We start from the raw sequence: 19,249 nt of genomic DNA on the forward strand, positions 1-19,249 counted from the left end.
TCAGTCACAGACATCTGACCCTGCTGGAGCTGCTCAAACTGAAACTACAACTCTTCCCTTTGGGAGGGTGGAATATACCTGTGCAAGAAGATACGGGTGAACCTGTCCCAAATCATGGGAGGAGAATCTGCTGGTCTGCCAAAAGCATAAGACTGCCACCATCTACGGGCTCTACCCTCTAGCTGAAAAGTAGCGAAATCAACCACATGGGATTCCAATATCCTCATGTTGTACAGTCTATCCTAGCAACGATCAATGAAATCCTATGGATCCTCATGTCGCTCACCCCCAAAGACAGGAGGATATAGTGTAGTCCATCTGTCTAATAGTTTCTGAGGATCGGCGGCTACAGCTGGCCTAGGCTCAGGTGTAGCTGCTGCCACTTGCTGGACTCCACCCACGGGTAGTGCACCCTGGGTCTGATATACAACAGTTGCCTGTCCATGAGCCTGCGCGGTAGGGGTCTGTGCTCCCCCGCCCGCCTGAGATGTAGCTGAGTCTGCCGGAAATAAACCGGCCTGAGTCATATTATCCATGAATCGCAGCATACGACCCATGACATCCTGAAATCCTGGTGCAGAGGTGAAATCCACCATAGCTGGATCTGCCACAGGCACCTCACCCTGTTCCTCAATAATGGGATTTTCTGCTGGACCCACTAGCGGCATAACTGGAACAGTCCTGGGATGTCCTCGGCCTCTAGCAACTAGGGGAGTAGCTCTTCCCCGGTCTGGAACCTCATTAGAGTGCGTTCTCACCATCTGTGAGAGAATAAGAGAAGGATATTTAGTATTACATTAATTGCACGATGGAATATGGAGAAAGGTAGTTTCCTAACACCCTATAGCCTCTCGAAGATAAGTACAGACGTCTCTGTACTGATCCGCAAGACTCTATTAGGCTTGCTCATAACTTGTGAGACCTAAGTGAACCTAGTGCTCTCATACCATGTTGTCACGACCCAAAATCCAAAAAGGTCGTGATGGCGCCCAACACTACAGCTAGGCAAGCCAACTAATAAATTAAGCATACATTGATAAAATTTAAAACCAAGAAAATATAAATCCAAACTCTAGTGTGCCAAGACCTGGTGTCACAAGTGAATGAGCATCTAGTAGATTATACAAAACTCCAAATACTATCTGAAATGAAATAGACAGAATGTAAATATAAGAAGAGACACTGGTAGCTGCAGAACGGCTCAGTAAGGCAGCTCACCACTATGCCTCAGGATGACGTGGGTATGTGATGATAGGTCCTCCACTAGTACCTGTCTCAGATCCTGCACAAAAAGTGCAGCAAGTGTAGTATGAGTACGTAAATAACATGTACTCAGTAAGTATCAAGCCTAATCTCGAAATGGTAGAGACGAGATGGCCGACTTTGACACTCACTATGGGTCAAAAATAATTGAAATAAAACTAGGATATTTAAATCAGCATGATTTACAGAATTTACAATAATTTATTAATCAGCGGAAATAATCAAATTCTTTCAATTCAAATAATTTCCAATTTGTCAATTAAATCTCATTTACAGGAGTAACAATTAATTCCTTAACAAGCAAGAATAACAATTCATTAAATTCCAAGGATTTTCTAATTTATTGATTAGCTTCACAAGCTGAAATAAATTATTAAAGTATCGTGTAATTATTATTATTAAGCACGATTTCTGTCGAGGACGTACGGCCCGATCCAGAGTGTCGTGTACACTGCCAAGGGACGTGCGTCGCGATCCATAGATGCATCTATCCTGCCGAGGCATTCGGCCCGCTCCACAAGAAAGGAGGACATTTTCTTATGTGCCTCCGGAAGGAGAGTATATTTATTATAAGATAAATTTGGGAGGAGAACAATTTCTTTTAACAATGAATTGATTTAAACAAAAATTAAGCATATGAAAATTTCATATTTTTCTACTTTTCATAACAATTCACAATATATACATCAATTATTTTAATTAATAAAGAATACAATTCACACAAGTAATTCATGCTTTGAGTCCTAAATTACCCGGACTTTAGCATTTATAGTAGTTACGCACGGACTCTCGTCACCTCATGCGTCCCCATAATTTAGCAAAAATATATTTAATTTAATCACCTATGGGGTAAATTTCCCCTTCACAAGATTAGGCAAGAGACTTACCTCGTCTTGCTCCAATTTAATCCACTATAAGGCCTTTTCCACGATTATCCAACTCTGTCTGGCTCGAATCTAGCCAAAATAATTCGATACAATCACTAAAAATTATAGGAATCAATTCTATAAGAAAATACTACATTTTTAATAAAAATCCTGAAATTAATTAAAAATTCGTCTGTGGGGCCCACATCTCGAAATCCGGCGAAAGTTATGAAATCTGACAACCCATTCAATTAAGAGTCCATCGATACCAGTTTCACTCAAATCAGACTCCGAATCGATACTGAAATCTCAGAAATTCGTTTCTATGAGATTTCTAAAAATTTCCCAAATTTAAATCTCAAAACACTAATTTATCGTGAAAACAATGATATACTTGTATATGTAGACCAAATCTGAGTTAGAATCACTTACCCCAATATTTTTTCCTTGAAAATCTGCCAAAATTCGCCTCTGCTCAAGCTCAAGTTCGTCAAAAATGGCAAATGGGGCGAATGCCCTCTTTTTATAAAACTGCCCAGCAGCCTTCAGAACTGATTCTCGAACTGGGCCTCGATCGCGGCCTCGATCACAGGCTCGAGCTTGGACCTCAGTCATGGCCTACCTTCGATCAGGACATCGAGCATGTGCCTTCGATCGGGGCATCGAGCATGGGCCTTCGATCAGGGCATCGAGCATGTGCCTTCGATCAGGGCATCGAGCATGAGCCTTCGATCAGGGCATCGAGCACATGCCTTCGATCAGGGCATCGATACACAAGCTCAAGCTTGTGCCTCATCAACCCTGGGCTCGATATCTGGGCTCGATACCTGGGCTCGATATCTGGCTCGATATTTGGGCTCGATCACAACCCAGAATGTCCAACAGAACAGGAAAAATTGCAGCAGCTTTTTAACTCCAATTTTTGATCCGTTAACCATCCAAAATTCACCCGAGGCCCTCGGGGCCTCAACCAAATATACCAACAAGTCCTAAAATATCATACGAACTTAGTCGAACCTCTAAATCACATCAAACAATTCTAAAACCATGAATCATACCCCAATTCAAGCTTAATGAAACTAAGAGTTTTCAACTTCTACATTCAATGTCGGAACCTATCAAATCAACTCCGATTGACCTCAAATTTTACACACAAGTCATAAATTACATAACAGAGCTATAAAAATTTTCGGATCTGGATTCCGACTCCGGTATCAAAAAGTCAACTCATCGGTTAAACTTCCAAACTTAAATTCTTGTTTTTAGCCATTTCAAGCCTAATTTAACTACGGATTTTCAAATAAAATTTCAAACACGCTCCTAAGTCCAAAATCACCATACGGAGCTGTTGGAATCATCAAAATTCTATTCTGGGGTCGTTTTCTCAAAATGTTGACCGAAGTCAAACTTAGCACTTTAAGGCCAACTTAAGGAACCAAGTGTTCCACTTTTACCCCAAACACTTCCAAATCCCGAACCAACCATCCCCGCAAGTCATAAATCATTACAAGCACCTACGAGAAGTTTTATTTTAGGGAACGGAGTTCTAAAAGTTAAAATAACCGGTTGGGTCATTACATTAACTTTTGGTTATAGAACACTTACCCAATTCAAATTCGTGAAAAATCGCTTTGGAATTGCCTAAATTCGAGACTCAAAACTCAAAAATGAGTAAAAATGGCTAACTCCCAACCTTTATGTGTTCTGTTTAGCATTTCCGCTTATGCAAAAACTTGACCGCATCCGCAGTTTCCACTTCTGCGAAAAACTTGACCGCATCTGCGGTTTTCGCTTCTGCGGAAACTTGACCGCTTCTGCGAGCCCGCATCTGCGGTCTAAAATCCGCAGGTGCGATTACACCAGAAGGCCAAAATTTTAGATTTTTCCTTAAGTCCAATTTTTGATCCGTTAACCATCCGGAATCCACCCGAGGCCGTCGGGACCTCAACCAAATATACCAACAAGTTCTAAAATATCATACAAACTTAGTCGAGACTCAAATCACATCAAACAACGCTAAAATTACAATTCACACCTCGATTCGAACTTTTGAGTTTCAAACTTTTTAATTTACAAATCTTGTGCCAAAACATGTTAAATGAATCCGGAATGACTTCAAATTTTGCACACAAGTCATAAATGACATAACGGAGCTATTCCAATTTCCAGAATCAGATTCCAACCCCGATATCAAAAAGTCAAATCCGTGGTCAAACTTTGGAAATCTTTAGCCTTTAAATTTTTAGTTTTCGTTAAATGGCCATAACTTGAGCTAGGTACCTCCAAATTAAATTATGGGCATACGCCCAAGTCCCAAATCACGAGATGGGCCTACCGGAACTGTCAAAACACTGATCCGAGTCCGTTTACTAAAAATATTGACCAAAGTCAACTTAATTGAGTTTTAAGGTTGTATTTCACATTTTAATCAATTTTTTACATAAAACTTTTCCGAAAAATTATACGGACTGCGCACGCAAGTCGAGAAATGATAAATAGTACTTTTGAGGCCTTAGAACACATAATTAATTATTAAATTTAAAGATGACCTTTTGGGTCATCACATTATCCACCTCTAAAACAAACGTCCGTCCTTGTCCGAATGTCCGAGGTGTGGATATTTACTCCGCATGTCCGAATTGGACTCCCAGGTAGATGCTTATACCGGCTGACCTCTCCATTGCACCTGAGCTGAAGGATAACTCTTAGACCTCAACTGTCGGACCTGCCAGGCTAGAATAGCTATCGGCTCCTCTTCGTAAGTCAAATCCTTGTACAATTGGACTAAGCTGAAATCTAACACATGGGACAGATCACCATGATATTTTCGGAGCATAGACACATAGAAAACCGGATGAACCGCTGATAAACTAGGTGGTAATGTAGGCCTGTAGGCTACTTCGCCCACCCTTTCAAGAATTTCGAAGGGTCCTATATACCTTGGGCTCAACTTGCCCTTCTTTCAGAACCTCATTACACCTTTCATAGGTGAAACTCGGAGCAATATTCTTTCTCCAACCATAAATGCAATATTACGAACTTTACGGTCGGCATAACTCTTTTTCCTAGACTGAGCTGTGCGAAGTCGATCCTGAATAATTTTGACCTTATCCAAGGCATCGTGTACCAAATCGGTACCCAACAAATGAGCCTCTCCCGGTTCAAACCAGCCAACTGGCGAACGATACTATCTTCTGTATAATGCCTCATATGGAGCCATCTGAATGCTCGACTGGTAGCTATTACTATAGGCAAACTCCACAAGTGGCAAGAATTGGTCCCAAGAACCTCCAAAGTCTATAACACAAGCGTGAAGCATATCTTCCAATATCTGAATGGTGCGCTCTTACTGTCCGTCTGTCTGTAGATGAAATGTTGTACTTAACTCAACCCGCATTCCTAACTCACGTTGTATAGCCCTCCAAAAGTGCGATATGAACTACGTAACTCGATCAGAAATGATAGACACAGGCACACTGTGAAGGCAGACAATCTCACGAATGTAAATTCAGCTAACCGCTCTGAAGAATAGGTAACTGCCATTGGAATGAAATGTGTTGACTTGGTCAACCTGTCCATAATGACCCAAACTGCGTCGAATTTTCTCTGAGTCTGTTGAAGCCCAATAACAAAATCCATAGTGATATGCTCTCACTTCCACTCGGGAATTTCTAACTTCTGAAGAAAACTACCAGGTCTCTGATGCTCGTACTTAACTTGCTGACAATTCAGACACCGATCTACATATGCAACTATATCTTTCTTCATTCTCCTCCACCAATAATGTTGCCACAAATTTTGATACATTTTGGCGGCACCTGGATGAATAGAATACTTGGAACTGTGGGCCTCTTCCATAATTAATTCACGAAGCCTATCCACATTAGGCACACAAATACGAACCTGCATTCGTAGAACTCCATCTTCCCCCACAACAACTTGTTTGGAATCACCGTGCTGCATCATGTCCTTAAGGACAAGTAAATAAGGATCATCATATTGTCGCTCTCTGATGCGCTTATATAAAGAAGACCGAGCGACTGCAAGCTAGAACCCGACTGGGTTCTTAAATATCTAACCTCACGAACTGATTAGCCAAAGTCTGATCATGTGCAGCTAACGGCCTCTCACCAACCGGAATATACACAAGACTGCCCGTACACACAGCCTTTCTAATCAAAGCATCGGCCACCACATTAGCTTTTCCGGGGGTGATACAAAATGGTGATATCATAGTCTTTCAACAACTCCAACCATATTCTCTACCTCAAATTAAGATATTTTTGTTTGAACAGATACTGAAGGCTACAATGATCAGTAAATACCTCGCATGAGATACCATTGAAGTAATGCCACCAAATCTTCAGCACATGAACAATGGCTGCCAATTCTAAGTTATGATAATTCTTCTATGAACTTTCAATTGTTGCGGCGCGTATGCAATCACCCTGCCATCTGCCCGTACACACAGCCTTTCTAATCAAAGCATCGGCCACCACATTAGCTTTTCCGGGGGTGATACAAAATGGTGATATCATAGTCTTTCAACAACTCCAACCATATTCTCTACCTCAAATTAAGATATTTTTGTTTGAACAGATACTGAAGGCTACAATGATCAGTAAATACCTCGCATGAGATACCATTGAAGTAATGCCACCAAATCTTCAGCACATGAACAATGGCTGCCAATTCTAAGTTATGATAATTCTTCTATGAACTTTCAATTGTTGCGGCGCGTATGCAATCACCCTGCCATCTTGCATTAATACTGCACCAAGCCCAATGTGGAATGCATTAAAATATACCGTATAGTATCCTGAACCTGTGGGTAATACCAATACTGGCACCGTAGTCAGAGCAGTCTTGAGCTTCTAAAAGCTCAACTCACACTCGTCTGACCATCTGAATGGGGCACCTTTCTGGGCCAGTCTGGTCAATGGGCTTGCTATAGATGAAAAACTTTCCACGAACCAACGATAATAATCTGCCAAACCTAGGAAACTCCGAATCTCTGTAACTAAAGTAGGTCTAGGCCAATTATGAACAACCTCAATCTTCTTAGGATCCACCTTTATGCCTTCTGCCGATACAACATGCCCCCAAAAGGCAACTGCGTTTAACCAAAACTCGCATTTTGAAAATTTAGCATATAACTTATTATTCTTCAAAGTCTGAAGCACACTCCGAAGATGCTGCTCATGCTCCTCTCGACTGCTACAATAAATCAAGATATCATCAATGAATACAAACACAAAAGAATCCAAATAGGGCTTGAACCCCTGATTCATCAAATCCATAAATGATGCTGGGGCATTTTTCAACCCAAATGACATCACTAGGAATTCGTAATACCCGTACCGAGTCCGAAAAGCTGTCTTAGGGACATCAGATGCCCTAATCTTCAACTGATAGTAACCAGACCTCAAGTCGATCTTTGAAAATACCTTGGCACCCTGAAGCTGATCGAAAGTCATCAATTCTTGGCAGTGGATATTTGTTCTTGATAGTAGCCTTGTTCAACTGCTGATAGTCTATACATATTTGCATTGAACCATCTTTCTTCTTTACAAATAACATTGGTGCATCCCAGGGTGAGACACTAGGTCTAATAAGTCCCTGATCAAGCAAGTCTTGTAACCGCTCCTTCAATTGTTTCAACTCCGGCGGGGCCATACAGTATGGTGGGATAGAAATGGGCTTAGTGCCCGGAACTAAATCAATACAGAAGTCAATATCTCTGTCGGGTGGCATCCCCGGCAAATCTGCAGGAAATACTTTTGGAAATTCACGAACAATTGGTACTGAGACCATAGAAGTAACATCCGCACTGGGATCGCGAATATAAGCCAAATAGGCTAGACACCCTTTCTCGACCATACGTCGAGCCTTCATATAAGAAATAACCTTGCTGGTAGAATGACTAGGAGTTCCTTTCCACTGTAACCGAGGTAACTCCGGCATGGCTAGGGTCACCATCATGGAATGACAATCCAATATAGCATGGTAATGTGACAGCCAATCCATACCCAAGATGACATCAAAATCTACCATATCAAGAAGTAGAAGATCCACACTAGTCTCAAGACTACCAATAGTAATCACACACGAACGATAGACATGGTCTACTACGCAAGACTCGCGTAGCTGTTCTGTCACCCTTTAGTAAAAAGGTCATAACTTCTTGTAGAAATCTCCAAATGACGAACGATTTGAAACATTAGAAACTAGACACATAGACCTTTCATTTGATAGGTCACAAAACATATAAAACTTCATATCTTGATAGTTATGCTCGTTTGAAGTTAGGTCTCGTGCGAACTCACTTGAAACTTTACCCCATCATATAATTTCCAACTTTTGCCAAATAACCCCGGAACGACCTACAGACCTCCAAATCCACATCCGAACACACTCCTAAGACCAGAATCACCATATGGAGCTATTGGAATCATCAGAATTCAATTTCGAGGTCGTTTACATATAAGTCAATATCTGATCAACTTTTCCAACTTAAGTTTTTAATTAAGAGACTAAGTGTCTCATTTCACTCTGAAATCCTTCCGGACCCGAACAAACAAACTCGGTAAGTCATAAAATAAATGCAAAGCATAAATTAAGCAGTAAATAGTAGAATATGGTTATAATACTCAAAATGAGCGGCTGGGTCATTACAGACTCCCACCAGGCGACTCAGTCTTCAGTGGTCCACATAAGTCAGCATGTACAAGCTCAAGACAACATGTAGCCCTCCATGATTATCCTATAGGAAAGGATTTTCTACTTTGTTTCCCAAAAATTCAACCTTCACACAAATCAAGCTCCCCAATTTTTGGTAACCCAACAATCACGTTCTTCTTAGTCAACAATTTTAACCCATTAATATTTAAATGACCATAGCGAAGATGCCAAAGTTGTGTTTCATTAACACCTTTAGCAACTAAAGCATTTTTCACAACATTTAAAACATTAAGGGGAAACATGTTGTTTTGTGTCATAGACACAACTGCAATAGTCTGACCAATTTTTTTATCACTAACAATACATTCTCCATTATCAAACAGAATAGAGTAACCACTAGCCATCAATTGTCCAACACTCAGTAAATTATGAGCCAAACTAGGGACAAATTGCACATTATAGAGAAGTTTTACATTACCATGTATTGTCTTTGTGGCTATGGTACCTTTGCCTTCAGCTTGAACTTGCTTGTCATCACCAAGTCAAACTTCACTCTTCTGTGACTCATCGAGGTCTCTAAACAAAGACCGTGTGGCATACATATGATTCGAGCATCCACTATCAATGAACCAAACACCATCAAAAGAGTTAGTAATTGGAGAATAAGCCATGAACAACTTACTTTCTTCCTCCACTTTCTCTGAGAAATTAGCATGCTTCTGCTCATTTTTTGCTTAGTCCAGCAATATGCTTCAATATGACCATACTTCTTGGAATATCGGCATTTCATGTCACTCTTGGGCTGACGTGTCTCATTAAATTGACCTCTGCCTCTACCACGGCCTCGACTACGAAATCTACCTCTTCCTTTACCTTTACCAAACAAATTTGCAAATTTTTCTCTGGAAAAAGATGATGACTCCTCTTTCACCTGGAATGTTTTTTCTTCAATTTTTTCATGAGACCTGTTTAACCTATCTTCATGTGCTAACAAAAAACTCATTAATTCATCAAATTAGATAAATCCTTGGATTCTTCAATTGCAGCAACCACATGCTCAAATTTATTGGTTAAAGACCTCAACACCTTTGCTACAACAATTCATCACTAACAATCTCCCCATAAGATTTCATGATATTAACAATGGAAGATACTCTAGACATATAATCTTGCACCGATTCATTATTTTTCATGCTCAAAGTTTCAAAATCATGACGCAAAGTTTGCAATTTTACTGCAATTACCTTCTTATCTCCCATATACTCCTGCTGCAAAATTTCCCAAGCGTCATGGGAAGTCTCTGCTGCTGAAATTCGGGGGAAGATATCATCATCAAGGGCTTGTTAAATCAGAAACAATGCCTTCGAATCCTTCTTGCGATTTTTCCACAATCGTTGTGCGTGGCCTTCATCCGGGTCTGGAAATCCATTCTCCACCAAGTCTCATAATTCCTGAGACTTGAAGAGAATCTTCATCTTAAGACTCCAAAAATGATAATTCACCCCTTCGAAAATTGGAAGATGTTGAGAGTTAGTGTTAGAGTTGGAATTTGCGCCATTATTATCTCTGATTTGTGTTTAGAACTTTCTCTCTAACTTAACTATTTGGTGTACAACCTGGAAATAGAAAAGAAGAAGGTTTATGCTGTAACCCATTTCTTTTTCTAATTGCTCTGATATCAAATCTGTTAACCCACTTCTTTTTCTAATTGCTCTGATACCAAATCTGTTAAAAACAAAGGCAGAAGCTATAAAAGTGATATACGAAAGAAAGTTTTTTTCACTGCTCAATTTACTTTCTTTGAAAACAAGAACACCTACTGCCTTTTATAGGCTTACAATTTAACCACTAAGCCTAAAATATAGCAACTAACATATAATGGAGAACATGAGAAAAAAGTGGAAAAAATGGTCCACTACTAAGTGATAATGCTGTAAAACTAACAAGAAAGACCAAGTAAAACATAAGTCCACTACTTCTAGAAAAAAGTCACGGCTAAATCATGTGCAACTGAACTATTTTGAAGAATTAGTTAACACGGGTAGTGCAAAATTTAGCCAAACAACGGTATAATAACAATAATAAAGATAATGGAAGTTGATAACAATGGCAATTAAAGCATATAAAGAAGAGACAAATTTAACGTGGTTCGATCAAAGTGACCTACGTCCACAAGCGAAGAGGAGCAATTTTACAATACCAACAAGAGTATAAAAGAGAGTACAAAATTAGAGTAAACACTCTAATTAATCCCAAATACCCTAAGAGAATAACCTCACAAGATCACTCCAAAGAAAGAGTTCATACAAGTATTTTCCAACACTAACTCTCATACAAAACACTCTTAATAAAGGAGAAAAGGAAGAAATAAGAAATGAAAACTCAAGTCTTGTTGGTGTGTCTAAAATGAACTAATGGCCTTCCCTTTTATAGGCAAAAAAGTCTTGACTTCTTAGGTGTAAAAGAAGAGATACAACTTATGCAAATGATGTCCATCACACAATGCAATATTTTTGGGTCCCAAAGAATATTGCCAACAAAGTCTACACTTTGCAAAGATACTTATACTTATGTGAGATGGACTCCATTAGCCAAAATATTGGCCATAATTATAAATCTCCACCTTGGCCTAATTTTGGCTGATATAGTAAGTTTGCTCCACCTTCTTCGCAAAAGCCCCAATGGACATATGTCAAAATTTAATGCCATCAAAATCAGACAGCTTGTCTGATACCGAAACTATAGTAGGGCATATAACAGTGGATCCTTATAAAGTATAGAACGAACCAGATATGTGTGATTTCATGATAACAAGAGCACCATGAGAAACTTTCAGAACTCCGCCTTCACCTGCGTACTTGCACCCAAGAGATTCTAGAGTGCCCAAAGAGATGAGATTTTTCTTCAATTCAGGAACATGTCTAACATCGGTGAGAATTCTCACCACACCATCGTGCATTTTGATTCGAACTGTACCTTTTCCAAAAACTTTACAGGCAGCATTGTTGCCCATCAAGACAACTCCACCTCCAATAGATTCATGTATGGTAAATAAATCCCGATTGGGACATATATGATAAGAATAACCCGAATCTAAAATCCACTCATTGTTAGATTTGAAACTATTATTAGTTGCTAAAAAAACAGTTCCCTCAGTCTCATCAGCAGCTACACTTGTTTCGGAAGTGTCAGTATTTTTGTACTCATTTTTCCTTTCCTTATGTTTTTCTTTATTTTTCAGCTTATAGCATTCGGAGATAATGTGACATTTCTTATGACAATAGTGACACTCTAAATTATTGTATCTGAATATGGAATCGGATTTTTCCCTAACAAACAAGCCAACTTCCGCTTGAGTTCCACTAGCTTCCCCAGTAATATCACTATCTATTTGTTTTTTTGATTTTAAGATAGATTTAATATCCTTATAAGAGATATTATCCTTTGCATAAAATATAGTATCTCTTATATGCTTAAAAGATGGGGTAGAGAATAAAACAGTAACACGGCTTGATCCTCATCCTTAATTTCAGCATCTATATTACTTAAATCCATAAGAATGTAATCAAAGGTGTCAAGATGAGAGAGAATAGAGGTACTTTCACCCATACGAATTGTATAAAGCTTCTGCTTCAGGTAAAGTCTATTTTCCACCGTCCTCTTCATAAATAAGGTTTTCAATTTTTCCCACTTGCCTTTGCTATGATTTCTACAGAAACTTCACGTAAAACCTCATTTGAGAGATTTAAAATGATACCTGCTTTTGCATTTTTGTCTATGATGGCAAACTTCTCGTTCGTCATTTTATCCTGCTCCTTCTCTTTTCCTTGCAACGCAAATCTAAGCCATCCTGAATTAGGATAGCTTCCATCTTTAATTGCCACATTTCGAAGTTTGCACTTCGATCAAATTTCTCAACATAAGTCTTTGTTAAAGTCATATTGGCTACTGAAACAAACCCGATTAGATCCGGCTCTAATACCAATTTGTTAGGATCGGAAATCCGGGTAGTGCAAAATTTAGCCAAATAACGGTATAATGACAATAACAAAGACAATGGAAGTTGATAACAACGGCAATTAAAGCATATAAAGAAGACACAAATTTAACATGGTTCGGTCAAAGTAACCTACGTCCACAAGCGGGGGGGACAATTTCACTATATCAACAAGAGTACAAAATTAGAGTAAACACTCTAATTAATTCTAAATACCCTAAGAAAATAACCTCACAAGATCACTCCAAAGAAAGGGTTCACACAAGTGCTTCCCAACACTAATTCTCATACAAAACACTCTTAATAAAGGAGGAAAGGAAGAAATAAGAAATGAAGACTCAAGTCTTGTTGGTGTGTCTAAAATGAACTAATGGCCTTCCCTTTTATAGGCAAAAAAGTCTTGGCCTCTTAGGTGTAAAAGAAGAGATACAACTTATGCAAATGATGTCCATCACACAATGCAATATTTTTGGGTCCCAAAGAATATTGCCAACAAAATCTACACTTTGCAAAGATACTTATACTTATGTGAGATGGACTCCATTAGCCAAAATATTGGCCATAACTACAAATCTCCACCTTGGCCTAATTTTGGCTGATATAGTAAGTTTGCTCCACCTTCTTCGCAAAAGCCCCAATGGGCATATGTCAAAATTTAATGCCATCAAAATTAGACAGCTTGTCTGATACCGAAACTATAGTAGGGCATATAATAGTGGATCCTTATAAAGTATACAACGAACCAGATCTGTGTGCTTTCATGATAACAAGAGCACCATGAGAAACTTTCATAACTCCGCCTTCACCTGCGTACTTGCACCCAAGAGATTCTAGAGTGCCCAAAGAGATGAGATTTTTCTTCAATTCAGGAACATGTCTAACATCGGTGAGAATTCTCACCACACCATCGTGTATTTTGATTCGAACTGTACCTTTTCCAAAAACTTTGCAGGCAGCATTGTTGCCCATCAAGACAACTCCACCTCCAATAGATTCATATATGGTAAATAAATTCCGATTGGGACACATATGATAAGAACAACCCGAATCTAAAATCCACTCATTGTTATATTTGAAACTATTATTAGTTGCTAAAAAACAGTTCCCTCAGTTTTTCTTTATTTTTCCTTTCCTTATGTTTTTCTTTATTTTTCAGCTTATAGCATTCGGAGATAATGTGACATTTCTTATGACAATAGTGACACTCTAAATTATTGTATCTGAATATGGAGTCGGATTTTCCCCTAACAAACAAGCCAACTTTCGCTTGAGTTCCACTAGCTTCCCCAGTAATATCACTATCTATTTGTTCTTTTGATTTTAAGATAGATTTAATATCCTTATAAGATATATTATCCTTTGCATAAAGCATAGTACCTCTTATATGCTTAAAAGATGGGGGTAGAGAATAAAACAATAACACGGCTTGATCCTCATCTTTAATTTCAGCATCTATATTACTTAAATCTATAAGAATGTAATCAAAGGTATCAAGATGAGAGAGAATAGAGGTATTTTCACCCATACAAATTGTATAAAGCTTCTGCTTCAGGTAAAGTTTATTTTCCACTGTTCTCTTCATATATAAGGTTTCAATTTTTTTCATATGCCTTTGCTATGATTTCTACAGAAACTTCACGTAAAACCTCATTTGAGAGATTTAAAATGATACCTGCTTTTGCATTTTTGTCTATGATGGTAAACTTCTCGTCCGTTATTATATCCTGCTTTTTCTCCTTTCCTTGCAACGCAAATCTAAACCATTCTGAATTAGGATAGCTTCAATCTTTAATTGCCACATTCCGAAGTTTGCCCTTCGATCAAATTTCTCAACATAAGTCTTTGTTAAAGTCATATTGGCTACTGAAACAAACCCGATTAGATCCGGCTCTGATACCAATTTGTTAGGATCGGGAAATCGGGTAGTGCAAAATTTAGCCAAATAACGGTATAATGACAATAACAAAGACAATGGAATTTGATAACAGCGGCAATTAAAGCATATAAAGAAGACACAAATTTAACGTGGTTCGGTCAAAGTGACCTACGTCCACAAGCGGGGGGGAGCAATTTCACTATACCAACAAGAGTACAAAATTAGAGTAAACACTCTAATTAATTTCAAATACCCTAAGAAAATAACCTCACAAGATCACTCCAAAGAAAGGGTTCACATAAGTGCTTCCCAACACTAATTCTCATACAAAACACTTTTAATAAAGGAGGAAAGGAAGAAACAAGAAATGAAGACTCGAGCCTTGTTGGTGTATCTAAAATGAACTAATGGCCTTCCATTTTATAGGCAAAAATGTCTTGGCCTCTTAGGTGTAAAAGAAGAGATACAACTTGTGCAAATGATGTCCACCACATAATGCAATATTTTTGGGTCTCAAAGAATATTGCCAACAAAGTCTACGCTTTGTAAAGATATTTATGCTTATGTGAGATAGACTCCATTGGTCAAAATATTAGCCATAATTACATTTCTCCTCTTCATTCATTATCCCAATTAACTGAACCATTGAAGAGCAAATCCTGGAAAGAAATGTCTGACTATAAAAATCATACTGCAAAGACTTGGGATTTGAAAAGTCTCTGCGTTAAACTATTAGATATATCCAAATAAAATCTACAAGGGGAAAATACTTATATGTACTAGGAGTTTGCACCAAACTATATCAACTTGTCATTGTTAAGTCATAAAATGATGTGAGAATTTGTAGTGATTAACTTTGGGTTAAGTGATAAAAATTTGTGTGCAAATAAAAGTCGTGTACTTTTTTTTCCTTCCTGTTTCTGTTAGCGACAGTATTGTTGCATTTGAAGAAATTGGAGGTATTGAGGAAGCAAAGAAAAAGAAGAAGACTAATAATTGAGGAATGCAAACAAAAGAAGAAGACTAAGATATATGGAATCATCCCATGCTCAAACAAAAAATTCCTACCTCAAGAAAAGGAAGACTAGATATTAACTTAATGGATATAGGTATTTCTTAGAAACACATTCAAAACACTGTGAAGAAATTTTCCAGGTGAGATACTTTCCTGAATGTGAAAAGATACACTATTTCCAAAAGTCATTAGATCCTTTCAATTTTCATGCAATAATTTTACATCCCTGACAACTAATGATAATTGCAATACAATCTTAAATCTTCTACATTAAATATGTTCCTTCTTCTGAAGTTTTAGACTACAACATTGGTTGAACCAAATATTTCTTCTCTTTACTAGTTAAGTGCAATTAGCATATACTTTTCCTGGTAAAAAAATTGGCTTTATGTTTGATCTATTCCATCAAAATACTTCTGCAAATTGTTAGTGGCTATAGGATGCCATTAAATTCATGTAGGATTATTAAAGGACAATCTGATTTAGATCCTACCAGCACTTCTAAAATTCCCCCATTACGCAAATCGCTGATCTTTTTTAGTGATAAATCATTAAGAAAAACATGAAATTTACAGCTTCCCACACTCAAGGACATCTAAACACATTGGATCCCAGCTTTTGCTAAAATTCCATAACAAAATGGACTACATGGATAATAACTGACATATCGACAAATAAACACTAGACCAGTTCTACTACTGATGAATCTACCTCTGATCTTGAGGGAGAATATAGGTAAGGCTTGGGAGGAATCTGCAAAAGCTCTAGGTTCCCTTCTAACATTTCTACAACCTTAGTCATAGATGGTCGATTCGAGGGATCAGTCTGTATGCACCATAAACTCACCATCACCATCTTTCTTGCACATTCTTTCTCCTCTTCATTCATTATCCCAATTAACTGAAGCTCTTCGTCTAGTTCAATTCGTTGATAGAGCCAGTGTGGAAAGTATATTTCACTTGTGCGATCTACTCTGGCATCAACATTTTTTCTTCCTCCAACCATCTCTAGGACCATCATTCCGTAGCTATAGACGTCTGACTTGTGAGATACACCTCCCAAGTTTCTGCAAACAATTTCTGGAGCGATATAACCGATAGTCCCTCGTGCACCTAACATTGACACAATGCTTTCCTTTTTCATGCACAGTTTGGCAAGACCAAAATCAGAGATCTTAGGACAAAATTCTTCATCAAGCAGGATATTATGAGGCTTTATATCAAAATGCAAAATCCGAGTGGTACAACCACGATGCAAATACTCTAATCCTCGAGCAATACTTATTGCAATTTTGTACAATATTGGCCAGCCCAATTGGCGAACTCTGTCAGATCTTTCCTCATAGATAAACTTTTCAAGAGATCCATTTGGCATGAATTCATAAATGAGTGCTCTTTTGCGACCCTCAAAACAAAATCCCACAAGGTTCACGATGTTAACATGTGATGTCCTGCTAATACTTGCCACCTCGTTAATGAATTCTTCACCACTTCCTTTTAGTATATTTAGGACCTTCACAGCCACATGACTTCCATTATGCAGACTCCCTTTGTATACAGAACCAAATCCTCCTTGACCTAGTTTGTTTTTGAAGCCACTGGTGATACTTTTGACCTCTGAATAGCTGTATCTCTTTGGAGCATATGACCCATAGTTCTTAAAAAATGCTTCAATATTTTTGTGATCCTCAGGATTAGATTCCCAAAACCTGATGTTCTTGCACCACACAATCTTTTCTCTAAAACAGAAGAGTAAAACCAACAATGCAACAGTCAACAAAACTGCACCTGTGAAGAAAAATGAAGCCATGCACCATCAGAGAATATAAATTCATTCTGAAAGTCCTACAGCACTCTTTGGGTTATAGTCTGTATTGTATATGTGGACTAAAAAGAATATGTTCGAAAGAGCGAAGGGAAAGAAGGTAACTGAGAAATTTTCTTGGCAGTTACAGTTTTAGAGAAGAAAAAGAAGAAGAGATACCTGTGGTTAGTATGAACCAGATTCTCCGATGCTGGCCTGTTTTTGATGTTCCTGTTGTAGATTTCATAAATAGAAAAAGTTAAAAAACCGTTGATCTTCTTAGTTAGATAATTTGTAGCTTTGAAGTACATCCCAAAGAGTGGCTGAAGCTTATGGTGCCCATGTAGGTATAATTAAACGCCTCGGCTTAAGCCCAATTTTACAAGCAGTAATATTACTTAATGAAAAAAACTTAGTCGTTTTTGCTCCTAAAATGAAGAGGGAAAATAATATGAAATTTTTATCATTATGTGATATGAAAACAAGCAAGGACTCTTAAGGGATATGCACTAGACCTTGAGCATGTGGATTATACTGATTTGTACAGTGAAACTTTTTGGTTTTATCAGTCTGGCATTGACCTCCACCATAGTGACATTGGTAACACTCATCAGACAGTTTCCATTCTACCCGAAAAGCAGGACTTAACATTTTGAACACATCACCATCATCTGGCATTGAATTTACTGGCAATCTGATAAGTGAACAGTTGACAGTAAGGTTGCCTGCTCGAATGTCTTCATCGCGATCTTGGAAAAACTTGTAGTATATGCTAAAGCCTTTACAACCATTGTATTTTTCATAAACAGGAAAATGGTTGATCTTCTTCTGGGTAGTACTAGTGCTGTTGCATTTGAAGAAGTTGACAATATTTGCTGGGAGAACTTTGTAAGAAATAGAAGGAGAGTCTGGAAGGGAGATATTTTTGTTAAAAGCCTGGCAATCATGTTGCCTCAACTCGTCATGAAGCTTCGGGTCCCCAAGCGCAACTGTATAATTATTCAGCTTGGCCAAAGCATAATACCAATCTCCTCCAGGAAGTAGCTGGATTCTTGGAGGTGTTTTTGCATCACAACCAGAAATGGGCATTATTCCACAGTCAGGTTGTGTGGAAAGAGAGAAAGGAAAGCTCAGGCCAGTAAGACTCCCACATGAAAAGGACTTTGGACAAGTAGAATCGTTTCTGCCTTTTGCCTGTACTAAGATCAGAAGAAGAGATAGAAGGAAGCTTACAAATGAAGTGATAGCCATATAGAATCCTCCTACTGATCAAACAAACAATTTCCTATCTCAAGAAGAGGAAGACTAGATATGAACTAAATTTGTGTTTAAAAGTATAGTGTCTTTGGAAAAATTGGCAGAAACGTATATTATGTGCTGTTAGGGAATTTTCAAAGCACTTACTTTTCACTGGAAAGACTTGGAAGTCTTGCATCAATAATTAGGCTTCATTGTCAAGCCTAGTGAAGAAACTGACTTGATATGTCTGAGATGACTTCATTTTAAGACACTCCTTCGTCGCAAAAGAGACAAGCTAACAGGGATGAAGGAGTAGATATTGACTTAATTGTTCAGTGGAATTCTTTTTTGTGATTATTATTTTCCAGTCAATTTAGGCTGCTTATTCGGGGTCAAGGTTGTTAGTAGATATGGAAATGTTCTCAGAAAGCTAGACTAATGAAGATACAAACTCAAAACACTGTGAAATGATGTTATTTCCCTTTCTGATAGTATTTTCTTAGTCTGAT

At 38.2% G+C, this 19,249-nt stretch overlaps 1 protein-coding gene across 1 annotated transcript; it reads right to left on the reverse strand.

Annotated features, from left to right (window-relative positions):
* Positions 1-16,212: 16,212 nt before the first annotated feature.
* On the reverse strand, positions 16,213-19,162 carry LOC104086030 (rust resistance kinase Lr10-like). The gene is made up of 3 exons (XM_009590171.4): positions 18,017-19,162; positions 17,682-17,732; positions 16,213-17,485 (listed from the first exon to the last, which is right to left on the reverse strand). The coding sequence occupies exons 1-3, from the start codon at positions 18,750-18,752 to the stop codon at positions 16,380-16,382; spliced, it is 1,893 nt and encodes a 630-aa protein (XP_009588466.2). The 5' UTR covers positions 18,753-19,162; the 3' UTR covers positions 16,213-16,379.
* Between the last annotated feature and the right edge of the window lie 87 nt (positions 19,163-19,249).

The sequence above is a fragment of the Nicotiana tomentosiformis genome, chromosome 10 (assembly GCF_000390325.3).
Source record: "Nicotiana tomentosiformis chromosome 10, ASM39032v3, whole genome shotgun sequence".
NCBI lineage: Eukaryota > Viridiplantae > Streptophyta > Magnoliopsida > Solanales > Solanaceae > Nicotiana > Nicotiana tomentosiformis.

Coding starts and splice junctions, on each gene's coding strand:
- LOC104086030 (XM_009590171.4), bottom strand. CDS start 18,752: ATGGCTATCACTTCATTTGTAAGCTTCCTTCTATCTCTTCTTCTGATC. Junction 17,733..18,016: donor GTATAATCCACATGCTCAAG/GTCTAGTGCATA, acceptor AATCTACAACAG/GAACATCAAAAACAGGCCAG. Junction 17,486..17,681: donor CTGGTTCATACTAACCACAG/GTATCTCTTCTT, acceptor TTTTCTTCACAG/GTGCAGTTTTGTTGACTGTT.